General features: G+C 29.7%; 2 protein-coding genes across 2 annotated transcripts in view; one reads left to right on the top strand and one right to left on the bottom strand.

Annotated features, from left to right (window-relative positions):
• Nucleotides 1–9,238, bottom strand: part of LOC108755258 (sperm-tail PG-rich repeat-containing protein 2-like) — an 11,300-nt gene extending 2,062 nt beyond the window's left edge. Inside the window, exons 1-13 of the mRNA XM_018498159.1 lie at nt 9,200–9,238; nt 8,896–9,009; nt 8,679–8,797; nt 8,423–8,578; nt 8,009–8,164; nt 7,720–7,941; nt 7,481–7,597; nt 7,268–7,415; nt 6,937–7,181; nt 5,072–5,219; nt 4,889–5,007; nt 3,062–3,227; nt 2,074–2,198 (exon numbers count right to left, since the gene is read on the bottom strand). Coding sequence (XP_018353661.1) covers nt 2,074–2,198; nt 3,062–3,227; nt 4,889–5,007; nt 5,072–5,219; nt 6,937–7,181; nt 7,268–7,415; nt 7,481–7,597; nt 7,720–7,941; nt 8,009–8,164; nt 8,423–8,578; nt 8,679–8,797; nt 8,896–9,007 — 1,833 coding nt within the window. The 5' untranslated portion in view covers nt 9,008–9,009; nt 9,200–9,238. The remainder of the gene's footprint in view (nt 1–2,073; nt 2,199–3,061; nt 3,228–4,888; nt 5,008–5,071; nt 5,220–6,936; nt 7,182–7,267; nt 7,416–7,480; nt 7,598–7,719; nt 7,942–8,008; nt 8,165–8,422; nt 8,579–8,678; nt 8,798–8,895; nt 9,010–9,199) is intronic.
• A 3,967-nt stretch (nt 9,239–13,205) lies between these two features.
• Nucleotides 13,206–15,131, top strand: part of LOC108755434 (nuclear migration protein nudC) — a 90,286-nt gene continuing 88,360 nt past the window's right edge. Inside the window, exons 1-4 of the mRNA XM_018498429.1 lie at nt 13,206–13,436; nt 13,536–13,613; nt 13,709–13,927; nt 14,586–14,786. Of these exons, the coding sequence (XP_018353931.1) occupies nt 13,362–13,436; nt 13,536–13,613; nt 13,709–13,927; nt 14,586–14,786 (573 nt within the window). The 5' untranslated portion in view covers nt 13,206–13,361. The remainder of the gene's footprint in view (nt 13,437–13,535; nt 13,614–13,708; nt 13,928–14,585; nt 14,787–15,131) is intronic.

The raw sequence follows: 15,131 nt of genomic DNA, 5'->3' as shown, positions 1-15,131 counted from the left end.
AATAAAATATTTTTTTGTTTACATACATGAACGAATATTTCTTGCTTACTTCGAAAAGAAACAGAAAAAAACAGTAGCTGGAAGGTATTAAGAGATATTCAAAACACACAAAGAGGATCTAGATGCTTCTTGCTCAACGTAGATCCTCTTTGTATTTATGATAAAAATCATTCGCTACAATCCACGTTATTCTCATCCCGTATTAGTCTCGGATTCGCATGAGTCATATAATCCTATACGGATTGTCCTGCATCTATAGATTGTTTTCAGACGATATATATATATAAGGATCAGATGTAACTTTGATATTTTAATAATACGATAAAGTATAAAAATTATATTAAAATATACATATATAATATATAAATAAACTAATTATTAATAATAGATATTAATAATAGATATATACATAGGACATAGGTATTATCTCACCAAATTTATATTATTTATTATTTTATGTTGTATTAATTAAGATTATTAAGATAAATATAATACCTATAAATAAAATAAAGAATATATGTATGTATATATGTATATTGTAAGCTAAAAAAATTGCAATATCATAATATTAGTAAAACATTTTAGAAATATTTTTTAGCACTATCTGGCATATTTAAGATATCGGTAATATTCTAAATAATTTGTGTTTTATACATCCTTAAATATAATAGTAAAAGATATTTTTAGTTAAATTTAATTTTTTTATATTCAAAATGTATACAGTAATATTACATCTGTAATTATAAGAAACTGACATTTTATTTATTAATTTTTACTATTAAATAATAATAAAACATTTAAAAATAAAATGATAAAATAATATTGATTTATAAATAATTTGACCTCGATTCGAAATTATCGATTAGAAAGATCAAATCGTATAGCCTGTGATATTGATGGCTCTTTAGTCATCTGCATGGCGCTTAGCACTTCATATGGTAGAAAATTGTCCTATTTATGTCAACGATGCCTCTTTTATTAGTATAGCTATTTTCTATAATTATTAATTTTGAATAATAAATAATTACATATTGTTTTATCGCGAGAGCTCAATTTTTTATTTTTTAGTTAATAAATAATTGTTATTTAATTAATGTGAAGATTTTCTTATCTTCTCTCATTAGATAGACGAATCATTTTAGAAAATACATTGTAGAGAATGTTTTTTTTTTATCTGATTACAATAAATGCATTCATTTATTAATGGAAATATGTAAATACAGATCTGTATATTAGATTTCAACTTTCTAATATTGAAACTCACGAGCATATATTATATATTATAAATCTGGATATATGCCAAAAGCAGATTATAACCACAGAGATAATTCATAACGCTTGATTGATTTAATGTGAATGCATAATATGTTGCATAATTAAATATACAGATATTGATTGGTTGGTTTTGCCATTATGTAATATTTGACTTGAAAATTAAGATTTAAATATTAATATGTTTTTTTGAAGAGAATACCAAAATACGAGGAAACATAAATTAAGAAATTTAATAAGTAAAATTACTACTTTATGTAATTATAAATGAATTTTGATTTAAAATTAAGTACTCGCATCATCACCTATATTTTTTACTTATTTCTCTAGAAAAGGTATGTTTAATTTCCAAAAAAAGCGGGTTAAAATGATTCTAAAATAATTGTCAAAAATTCAAATAATAGATTAATTGAATTGTTTTAGTTATATTGTCTCACAATAATATTATATGATTATAAGTTATATTTCTCATTCTTATTAATTAACAAATCATATTTTTTCTTTCTTATTTGAAATGATCATTTGATAAAATTTTTTACTTTTAATTGTAAGATAACGATATAATTTATACACTATTGCGTAAAATGTACCGAATATTTTTCACTTTTTATTTTAATTAATTATTTGAAACTTTTTTAAATGTAATGAATAAAAATATCAAAGTTTTTAAATATATTTATTTGTATTTAGTAGAATTTAATTATTAAAGAGATATTTTTTTTTGTTTTAGTCACACAAATAATATTTCTTTTTTATATAACGTAATATTAATATTTTTATTGAGCCAATAGTTTTTCTTGCTTTCAAATTTTGCCGATTGAGTATCCATCTTGTATTTGTGATATGTGTCAGCTGCCATGGCATTGCGTTGGATGATAATTCCGGATTCACGTATGTCGCGTAATCCCAAATGGATTCCCTTTTGCCTATAAATTACAGATTACAACTTGAAATAGTATCAGTGGTTTATGTATTTATCTCAATGATATACATATTTTTGTTTAATATATGACCTCATATTAAAACCTTATTTATTTTCCGATGCCGTGTATTTTTTTAATAGATTACAGTCGAAAACATGATTTTTAATTTTAGCTATTTGTGTATGTTAGATTTTAAATTTAAAAGATTATAAATTTTCATGTAGAATTTGTGAATATTTAATTTTAGTGTAAAAATTTATACTTGACATTATTTGTGTGCGGCAAACGTTAAGATTTAATGTACCGAATATTAAAACTTATCAAAGTCTATTGAAGGACGTTAAATACCAATTTATCTTCAATATTATAGGTAATAAGAGTATAACGACAGAAATTTCAACCGCATAATCTTATATTTGGAAAACATTTGCCTTTCCTTACGCATCATTACACTTGGCTATTACAGTTCAGTGAACGTCTTTTACTGAGCATTTCGCTGTATTGATTTTAGTTGCCATCTTTCCTAAAGGTATAAAAAATTGATTGCGTTGTAAGTTTTTTTTTTATTGAATATTTATGAAATTTTATATTTATTCTGCATATTTGATAAATGTAAATGATTTATAGAGTAACTTAAGGCAATAAAAACTAAAATAATTTATTTATGGCGAGAATCTTATAATTTATTGTTATTTACATTAAAGATATAAATGTTTTTAAAAGATACATAAAAATGTTTTTATGAACAATAAAACATGTTCTTAATAATTGTGTATGATTATATGCGTAAGATTTTTGAAAATCATTAAACTTTTTTATTTCACCAAACTAATTTATCAATTAATATATATATCAGAAAGAGTTACAATGTTGATATTTTTCGCGAGATACAGCAAACCAACGAAGAACTTTCTTCGATCGTCGATGTTGCCAAGGAGTTTGGATCTCATTGATTCTTTGTATGATCTTTGGTTGGCCAAGAGTGACATTAAATGACTTTTTTAAAATGGATGACGTAATGTATGGATGTATCTACATAAAAATTGTTAATTAATTAAACATATCATAACATTAGTTATTTATTTAACATATTGACTTTAAATAAACTGATTCAGTTGAAAATTTAATCACTTTTTTATTGATGCAATTGTAATTTTATTGATGTAATTTGTAATTAAATACATCAGTTAAATACGATTAAATTATCATCTAAGTTAGTTTAATTAAGTCAGTTAAATATATGAATAATTAGTATAATATATGAATAATTAGAATTCCTAAAAAAAACCTTTTTAAAAAAAAAATATACGCCAAATGCATAAAAAAGATATTGAATATATTCTTTTCTTAATTAAAACGGATACGAAATAAATGTAATTAACCAAGTATTTTATTATGCAAGACATATACAATAATATAGACTGAAAATGACTAAAATTGTCAAATATTAATATAAAATTGTCATTGGATTGTGGTGAAGAGAAATCTTGGCGCGCCATTAAAACGTAATATCCTAGAATCAATAGTACTGAAATTATTTGCAATACGAATTAATAAAAAAGTTATTATACATACAATATTCTGCAGATATACTCATAAATGAAAACAATAATTCAACGAAGAAGAGATATTAATAATTGCTTACTAATCTTGTAAATTCATTACCTATATTATTTCTGTATCTAAATGTTATCAATATTATTACATATTGTTCCTTCATAATTTATACGTCTACTATTTGTAAGTATATTTTTATATCCCACAAACTATATCATTATATATTTTAATTTGTAATGTAAATACTGTGTTGAAATAATATATTCAGGAAATACAATTAATATTACCAGGGCATGCCAAGTTTTTTTTACTATCCTATAATATAAATTAACAATTTTATATTGATATATTGACAATTTTAGTCACTTTCAGTCTATCTTACGTGTCTTGCGTCATGATACACAATGACATTTACATCTATACGTCAAGCGGTCAAGCGACCCGTAAAGTGACCCGTTTTATATTTTTATGCACTTGGCGTCGCTTAATATCTTAGAATGTTTATAAATAAGAAGAAAAATCCGCATATTTCTAATATCTGCGATTTATGAAGATATTTTACGCACAGATACAGCGAAAATACAGCGGACAGAATAATGCAGGATGCTAGCCATCTCACAGTGCATAACTGTGCCCCATACATCATCATCTGAAGCATCCGGTATTACTCTCATATGCTGTGAGGATGCAATATCCTGTCATATCATAACTAAGCAAATATTATCGAATGCTTTTACAGAAGTCTGACAGAGACGTCAGAAGATTAAAAATTGTAATCGATCGCAAAAGCGATCGTTCGGTTGTCATTAAGATATAATAATTTTTCAACGTACAAGATCAAACTAATAATAAAACTCATTAGAGTAATGCATATGTAATTAATTATACAATCGCGAACATCATATATATTGACATACATTTTTACACATGTATCTATTGCATAATTTTTTCATTTATTATAAGTGATTTTTAATCTTTTAAAGTTCTAAAAACTTAATACTTGATTTTTATTCATTATAAAATTTGTATTGCAAGTATATGTGCATATGCGTATATGTGAATAAAGTCAATAAATCTTTAGTAATAAACATTCCATAAAATATATCGATAATATTCATAAATTGAAAGAATCTTACGTGATAATGCAATGGTCCTGGCCCTTTGACATCCATCTTTTTTTCACGAGGAGCAGAATATATAACGCCATTCTTCACGTTCTTTGATATATCTCTCCTGAGATCGTAGTGTGTTGGACCTATGCAGGCATAGCAATAAAAAAAAAGCTTCGTAGACAATTTAATATTTACTTCACTTTATACCTGGTACATGGAATTCTGGTATCATCGGAAACCGACTAGCGCGAGAGCCGAAGGGTGGAGCTAATCGTCGACAAAGGAAATCGCATCTATCACGATTAGCTTTGAAGGCTGATAAAACTTCGTAAGCACTTGAATCCGGTACATCACCCTATCAAAATTAAAAGATAAATGATTTTTAATTAAAATGAATATTGACACATCACACTTGAGATCTTATTTTAAATATTATAATAATTACGAGATAAAATTCATCGTAAGTATTTGTATTTTTATATTCCGAGGCATATTACTCCCGCCTGATTAAATTATTAGAAGAGAATAGAGGAGAGGCATGTTTTCCTCTTCTTTATAATTTAATCATTTAATTAATTTAATAGAATGGCCGCTTCTGATTCGGACACAAACCTAAGCGCCAATGTTTCCGGCTATTCGCAATTCGCACTACAGAGATAGAGACACCATTGCAGGGATTGGCTCGAATTTCCGGCTCAACGAGCCGGAAGTGATTTCTCTGGGCAACATCGGCCACGCGCTTCTATGTGGAAATGACCTGCAGAGCGCAGCAAAATGTCATTTCCGGCGTACACAGTCACTATTCTTCCCTACATTATGCAAATACAGTTTTCCTCGAAAACATCCAACGAAAAGAGATATATCTCCTGTCAACCATCATGAAGTTTGATCGTTTAGCAAGAAACTGACTATTAGCAAATAATGTTAATTTAACAGTTGGCATCATACACCAGCATCATCACCTATAAATTTCACTGACAACTGTTTTTAACTATTTTGATTGTTAAAGTGAAACGTCAGCTAATCTAAATTACACGAACTCATCGAACATAGCGGAATCAGCAGCAAGTCGCTCGGTAGTGACGACTCTATCCTGGCCTATCTATGGACTGTGGCATCGAATCTCGTTCCGACGCTCTCGATTAACGACCAGATTGGATCCTAGCCCCGAATCGCCCCGGGTACAGATGCATCGGTTCGATCCACTGCCATTAATTTCGTCTCTGGCTCTCCTGATTACCTTGTGCTTCCCGGATTACTCGATTCTACCGAGCCCACAGATTCCCGAGCAAGTCGAAAGAATCTTCGGTCTGACCACAGACTTATTGTGACTACTAGCTCGAATCTCTCACCGTCTTAAATTGTATGCTCTTAAACGCTGTAGGAGCAATTTCGACCGTTTTATTTATTGCAGCCTTTCTAGATTGGTTAATTCGGCATGATAAATATAAAGTATATACATATGTATGTGTATAAAAATAGTATTATATGTTTTGTTAATATTTTTAATATAATAATATTTGTTTAGATATAATTTTTTTAAATACAAGGTTAGAAATCTTGGATGTTAATTTAAGGAAGTAATTTATTTATTGCGTATATATATATATGATAATTGACTTTATTTAAGCTTTAACAATAATTTATGCAAATTATGGTTAATACATTATTTTGCATGTTACTTTATATTTAGAACATTTCTATAAAAGATCGTCACATTAAAAATGATTTATATCGATTAAAGTACACCATCCATATGAAAAATTATTATGATAAATGAAATATATATTGATTTATAAATAAAATTTACAGAATTTATTACTATATATGTATCACACATTTTTATGGCGGTGCTGACACCTCTTAGCGTACTGGGCTAATAGCACGTGCATTTTCATTGCAGTATATATCGATAAAGTAACATAAAGTTAGGATTGTACATGAAATTAAAATAAGTTTCTGCCAAAGTACTAATTGACCGTATAAGTTATGACTCCAATTGAATTAATCAGAATTGAAATAAATAATACGCTACGTAATAATACGCTTAAGATTCTTATATTACTACTTACATTTTTGCGCATTTTTGGAAATCTATCTACTCTTGATTTGAAGACTGCATGATATACCGGATACTTTTCTTCTACTTTCTTCATTACTTGACCTTCCTCCATTACCATATGTTCATCATCGTCGCTTATCGATGGTAGTGTTTTGCAAAATTTCATGTAGTCAAACATTTTTTTATGTTTATTTCTAAAACGCTTTGCGGATTCAAAGGCTAAAGTTCCGACATCCGTGTGATAATCTGCAGGACCTGTAAATTTATTATGTAGTTCTAATACTTTATGTATCATGTGCACACATTAAATGAAAAATTTATTATAGTTACATAACATATACCTGGCAACGCCTTTTCAATAATTCTCTTGAAACGATTGTCGAAAATACCAAACGGTGCATGAAGAATAGAACCATAACAAATTTGCGGACCTGTAATTTCATAAGTTCCAGGTCCGGGTGTATCTGGTTGAAAATTCCCCTCGAATCTCTTAAGAGAAGAAGAATAAATCATAATTGTGTTATAATAATTGGAGCAAATATATCGAAACGTACCTTCGTAGATTGATTGAATGGCGGCGATTTCATAGAAGAGTCGCATTCACCCAGAATACGTTTATATTTATCGAACACGCTTTTTGGTAAGTCATAGTGATTAGGAGCTGGAAAGTTCTTTGTGAAAAAGCAAATTTCCATAAGGCGATTCTCACAGGTACAAAGGCAGCTTCCCGGCTCGGAGTTTTCGCGAACGAACCGGCGACTGCGAAAGTTATAAAGCATGTTCTTAAAATTACTTGGCGTAATTTTTGCTGGTACAAAGCTTCCAAGAAACGTAGCTGCTTAGCGGCGGCTCTTTTCGCTTCCCTAGTTCTCTCGTTGTGGATTTGGGCGGAACTTTTCTTTGTTTCGTGCTCGTAGTCCCCGGGACCCGGGGTCACGGAAGTCCGTTCGTCATCTCTACCCTTCATTCTGCTCCAAAAGTTTCCTTTGTACTTCAGGGCGGTAAAGTTTGTCTCCTGCGGTATAAATAATCGTTCGCGAGATATTTCACAAACGGAAGCCACTCGGCATCCTTACTCATACCCCTCGGGGAATATCGTAGAAATCGGTTGGCTCATGCTCGATGACCGGATTTTTTACGAGTACGCCTCGTTCATTGTAGTCGTATCCGTTAAAGTCACGTTTCGAAGGAACGGCAGAGCCTGTCGTGAGCGGCCGCGGAGGACAAATCAGCCATAGCTAACAAATAGCTACGTTAAATATGTCATTTCATTTATAGAGCTATGAATAGAATTATTGTCACTAATACTATAGCAGTAGTAATTATAGAAATGGAGTTTCTAATCATAATTATTTTACCAATTAATTTAGTGTAATTATATGTAATTACAAATATCATCAAAAGCACTTTCTCTCAGCGTTTAATATTTTCGCATATATTTGCGAAATAGGAAACTAAAACGGAAATATATAAATCAGAAAAAGTACTACATTTACTTTGCCCGCGGAACCACGCCAAGTACCCGGATGGGATCTTATCTTCCGAGGCGTTTCTTTAAACAAATCTTTCGGCAAGGTATATTGTGTTGGACTTGGTTCTTCACACACCTTTTCTTTAAATCTAACATCCATATAATCAAGACTAATGCTGCCCTGTAAATTATTGAATCTTAGACGATATCGAATATCCGCGCGTATGCCGATGCGGAAGAATTGCAAATAAATAAAGCATGAATAGGGAAAATGCACGTTCTGGTATACGTTTCCGTAGCGTTTCTATATTGTAAGAACCAGGACCCGGGAACTTATGCACATCTTTTGGTATGCCGAGTGTCTGCCTGCTAGCCCCGCTCAAAAATGGATAAGCGTTGTCTGTGGAATGTAGTCTATGTTACGTAATGGTACACGCGACGCGTGCGAATGCAAGTTTTACTGAAGAATTCGCGAATGTTGTGCATTATATAAGTTACCCAGATCTCGAGCTGGCTTTGATGGATCCGATATATCGTAAGTCGCCGGACCCACTCGAGCAGGAGTTGACGTAGCTATTTCCACGAATCTCTTCGTCCTGTCAAACGCCATGCCTTCGTACGTACAAAGAGAAAGGAAAACGATTTAAAGCGATTTATAACCTAAACGGATAAAAACTGATAAAAATCCACATTTGAGAACATATTGCGATCGCGTGACATAAAACAATACAAATTCCCTGCCAACGTTAAAATCTATAATTTACAATTTACATTATGTACACTATAAATTTTCAACACTGACCGTAAATTTTGGAACGCAGCTATATTGAGCCAAATTTTTAAATAATATTATCAACTGGAATATTGTAGCGCAATAATGCCGTTTGTCGCGTTGTCATATTTACAACATATTGTGATCTTATATACATCTGTATTATCTATAATTTCACATTAAATTAAATAAAAAAAAAAATATTATTCAATTTATAAATACATGGAAAGAATAGTTTTGCTAAAATATTTAAAAATTTAGCTAGATACAGATCCGAAAATAATTTCGTTAAACCATCAAAATAATTACGTATGATGTTCAAGCTGGTTGCTATAATAATAAAACTTTTTGCAGCATTAACATGAATGATTACATTGTACATAATTGATTTGATAGTTGAACAAAATTATTATTACTCTAGAATTTGTTATTATAATAAGCTAACCGTTTAACTTGTTAGCTAAATATATGTTTAGCTTGTTATTATAGGAACTTCGGTACATCTTAATATTTGAGAAGAGCGAGTAAGATAGGCAACAATAATCGCTTCTCTCAAAAATATTATTAGGATGTACGTACTAATTAATTAAAAAAAAAATATTTCAATATTTTCAATAAATCACATGTCGAGAATTTATTTTCATATATTTTGTTTATATAATTGAATATCAATTATGGTCTGATTTCAAATAACTTCGATTTCAAATTGCTAAAAACGTTTGAAGCGTTTGAATTGATTTCAAAACGTCGTGGCATTAAGAAATTTTCCACGCCAGTGGGTGCGCAAGACTAAACGGTCACGTGACCGAAATTTTGTAGTTACCGATCAGTTAGCATCGCGTCATCGCGCCTCGCCCGTGCGTAATCAAAAAGCAACAATGCTTCGCGCGCGTATGTGTGTGTGTGTGTGTGTGTGTGTTTCCGCGGTGTGCTTACTCGGTTGTTTCGGCTAAATTTCGCGTACGAGTATTCGGAGTATCGGAATATCGGATTCAGTTCAGTGATGAATCGTCGCAGAGTGATCGGTTCTTGTGTAACCGCCATCAGCGCGTATCTCGGACATTCGCGATCGACCGTCGTGTTGTGTCTCGTTTGTTTTTTTAAATATGCGGGCCACATATTCCTTCGTATTTCAGCAATATGGAGCACAGAGGACTACGAAGAGGAATAAGGATTAACGGAGGATATTATTTAACAGCGGGAGATCGATCGGCGCGCGGTTCAGCTACCGGTAAGTTCTCGCACGTTATTTTTCGACTTGGGTTTTTTCCATCGCATGTTGTTTTGCTGCATGTTTCCCTGAATTACTTGGAATTGTTGGCAAGGGCCGCGTCACCCATCTCCCTCTCTCTGCCGCTCATCGCCGTTTTCTCAACGCTTGAACGATTAGGCGATGCTAACAATTTAAGTCGAAACAACCTGTGCGTTAGATCGCCCTTTATCTGATTTCGGCGAAATAATCGGCACGAAAAATCCCGTAACAAGTCACAGGAAGTGAAATGTCTGGAAATATTTAGGAGTAAATATTTCGTTTATTCAAAAATATATCTTGAGAGTACATCTTTTCTTAAATGACACTTAGATTTAATTAATTTTTAATACACACCTTTAGGCAGGGTTGGGTAGTAACTAGTTAAAACGTTAAAAGTTAAAAAAAAAGTTAAAAAGTTAATAACTTTTAATTCAACTTAGTTAATTTTAAATGTATTAATTTTTAATTAATTAGTTATTACTTAATTTAGTTGCTTTTAAACTTTAATTTATTCACTTTTTTTAAATTAAAAAATTTTCTACAACTCTCTTAATGCTAATATTTTTTTTCTATAAAGTTTTAAACATTAGAGAATTAATTTAGATAAAGTTCAATGATTTTATAATGAGAGACTATAATTAGTCATACCATATAGTAGTCAGTTTTTATTAACTCGCTAGGTTTTGTCAATTCCCGCTTATATTTCAATCACACTAATTTTATCATAAATGTTATATTTCAACAACATAAATGTGAAATAAACCTCAGATGAAAAGCCTTATTGTAGAACAGTATTGCACATCCACCTATTTTCTACATTTTTATATATATTTCGTGTAACAAATATCTAGTCGATGTAGTCATAAACATGCATGAGCAGTCATTTCAGAAGTTAAAGAAAGTTAGATAATGGTTGAAGAAAGAGAAATAATGCAAACATATACCCTTCTCTCTCGCAAAATTTTAACAAAAACGCTTTATGTTGTGACCTTACTATATATAAGTAACTTACATGTGAAATTAAATTTACCTAATAATCTATATTTGTAAGTGTTATTTAAAGTAATCTCATTTTAAGAAAAATTAGAACAGTCTGATCTCGAAAATAATTTTTTTTTAAATTAACTTTTTCTAAAACTTAATTCAATCTTAACTTTTATTAAGTTAATTCTTTATTCCTTCAACTTTTAACTTAATTTTATAAATTTTATAAGCCATTAATTTAATTTAATTTAACTTAATTTAGTTAAAAAAAAAACCATTAACTTATCCAACCCTGTCTTTAAGTCATTCGTGTCCTGTCCATTTCTTTTGTTTGAAATACTAAGAGCACCTGGTCAAATACCGGTCTCTTTTCTATTTCTAAAAAAAAGTTTGGCATCTAGAAAACAAGTTTTGTACGTTTTGTACCGGCTTCAATTCGTGCGTATCTTTTAACTAGCTATAACTCCAAAGTTCACCTCTACATTACGAATGATCCAATGTGTATTAAAGATTACCGATTAATATCGGCTGCAATAAGAGGAAAGAAAATAGAAATATAATTATTTACGAATGTAAACAATAATTTTTGAAATAGATGACGCCTAGTGTAGAAAATTTTTTTTTAAATAGAAGTAATAAATATAATAATAATAATAATAATTGTTTAATTAATAATATAATAGTTTAATTTATAATTACATTAGTTTAACTACATTATGAAATATGCTAATTATTAACTAAATTAGAATTTGATTTACAAATATGAAATATAATATAACGAGATTATTAAGTATGTAAATAAATATAAGTAAATAAATTAAGTAAATAATGTAAATAAATTAACAATAATGACAATGATTTTTAATATACAGGATGTTTGAGACTTCCTGTACAAATTTTTTTGAAATGAAGGGAAGTGGAAGGAAAGAAGGAAAATCTTTTTATATTCAGTAAATATTTCTGGCAAAAATAAAAATCAGAGTCGAATGTAAAGGGAGAAAAATAAAAACATAAACAAAACGTAAAAGAGGTTTACATTTCTTGTACGTTTCAGTGTTTCAATTTTTACCTTCTATTATAGAAGTTTCGTTTATGCTTTTGTTACTTTCCCCTTACGTTTTTTTCACTTATATTCCGAGTTTTATTTTCGTCAGGGATTTTGTTAGTATTGTTCAAACAATTTTTAAAATTTTGATTTATTTTTGCAGTGCGTAATTCAAGATGCAACTGAATTTATAATTCTGAAATTATAATTTATACAAATTTTATTATGTCTTTAATAAATACAATTATATAATTATCATCTATTAACGTAAATGCGAAAATCGATAACATTTATGACGAATATACGAATATATCATAAAGTAAGATAAAAGCGTCTATTATTAAAGTATAAAATTTTTTCGAATTGAAACAATCTTATAAAAGAATAAACACGGAATTACATATATATTTATATTAAAATACTTATCGTAATATTAAATCATTTAGCAATCAACATTGTACGAAGATTGTCAGTTATTTTTAATTAAAAGTATCTATCACAGTCTTTTTTATTTGAAATGTATTCAAGAGTTCTTTAATAAGTATCTTTTTTTACTTAAGATATATGTTTAAGAATTACTTTTTGCAATTGTATATTTTCTTCAAGAAAAATACTCAAGAGAATTATTATTAAAAAAAAAATTTTTATTATTAATAGTCGATAAGAACCGATTCGAAGTTGTTCCGTTGCTCTGCCGTCAGAGTACGCTATCGGTATTGTTAAGCTGGCCTCATATTTCAATCCGGTCGATAATTCGAAATGTTTCCACATGGAAACGTGGTTGGAGTCTATTAACAAAGCTGCGTAACCGTTGCTACCTGTAGCGATAGCGAGTACTCATTTAACGTGACGATTATTGCAGTTTTTTTTTTCGCAAAATAAATTGTGATACGCATAAATTTTAACGGACAATGACGAAAACCGAGGACCAATTTGATGGAATGTTGCTGGCATTGGCACAGCAACATGAAGGTGGTGTGCAGGATGTAAGTAATTGTCTTGTTTGAGGTTATCTCGCGCGATGAAATATTTATATTTTCATAAGTCTGTCTAAAAGACACGAAGATTTCGCTTTTCTCTTTTAGTTGCTGGATACTTTCTTCAATTTTCTTGCGAGAAAAACAGATTTTTATACCGGTGGTGGCGAAGGAGCAGCTGAAAAGGTAATTGTGTATGCAAGAGGTAACACAAAATTATTTTCTTTTATTATCATTCAAAACAGTTCCACATTGACCGGATTTGCTCTTTTCATTTGCAGCTTGTGATGAGCAAATTCAAAAAATATGAAGCCGGTGCTCTCGCCAAAGCTGCTTCTGATAAAGCAGAAAGAGCAGAACAAGAGAGAAGACGTAAGGAGAGACTGGAGAAGAAGAGAAAAGAAGAACAAGCGGAAGAAGAGAAAATAGACAATGATTCTAAAATAGTTGAATTAACTGACGAACAGGCTGTTAAATTACAAGAAGAAATAGACAACAAGGTATTTATATAGTAAAATACTATAATGTTTATTTTTTTTAGTTTTGCTTTATGATTTTTTGATTATAATTGATTTGACGAAAATCGATGGTCTTCGAAATAAAATTATCGCATATTATTTGAGACATGTCCTATTACTCACTGCATACAGAAAACCTATAGTCATGTATATACTATAGATTTTCAATACTTGCAGTGAATTACGTAGCTATAGTATCGTTAAGATTATATGCGTATTTGTTCGTATCTGCATATCGACTGATCAACTTTGCACTCTTTGGATCAGCTATTTCTTATCTGTTAATATTTTAAATCTTTTCTTCCATTTTGTAATATTTGAAAAGACATTTAAAATAATTGTCTATTGTTGAATATATTATTATCATATATGGTAAAGAAAAATGCAGAAGCGAGAGAATCCATCTAGGATTTTAAACTTTTAAAAACTTATATAAAAATGGAAAGAATATTGATATTCTGTTATATTCGTACTAGCCGATCCATGGGCATGTATATCCCTATGTGTGTCCAAAATACATGTATTGGAAACCTTATTTGACACTAGTATTGTGGCTAATTGTGTATCATAGTTTTTTTTAAAGATATCAAAGGCATTCTAAATTATATAATACTCAATTACATAATTTTTTGTTGTACAGAAATTAGCAAATGCTGCTGTAGCAGGATCTAGCAACGATTCTAGTGATAGTGCTACAAATGACAAAAATACAGATTCGAATAGTGGCAACGTATCTGATGAGGAAGAAGATGAAAAGGAGAAAAATAAACTAAAGCCTAACAGCGGTAATGGTGCAGACATGCCGAATTACAGATGGACACAAACTCTTGGAGAAGTGGAGGTAAGTGCTTATAGAGTTGTATTTTTTCTATGATCAACTGCATATGTGGCGCGCCGAAACATTTTTTTATATATTCATAAAAGTTGGAAAACTATTTTCAAATATCAAATTTTTGTTTATAAGCAGCAATTTATTTTAATTTTGATAGCAATAATCGAGTTATCGAAATATCGAAATTGTGGCTAATAAATAGTAAAGCTAATAGATTAATTAATAGATTAATATGCTAATAGACTATTGTTTTATAAAATTCTTTTAATTTAAAAAGTTTTATATTGTATTCTTAAATTACATATGAATTCGCGTTTACGCCAATAAATAATTATCGTGCAATCTAGGCATAAT

This window comes from Trachymyrmex septentrionalis, unplaced genomic scaffold (assembly GCF_001594115.1).
Source record: "Trachymyrmex septentrionalis isolate Tsep2-gDNA-1 unplaced genomic scaffold, Tsep1.0 scaffold87, whole genome shotgun sequence".
Lineage (NCBI taxonomy): Eukaryota > Metazoa > Arthropoda > Insecta > Hymenoptera > Formicidae > Trachymyrmex > Trachymyrmex septentrionalis.
Note: the sequence above shows the minus strand (reverse complement) of the source record. Positions and strands in the feature narration are given on the sequence as shown.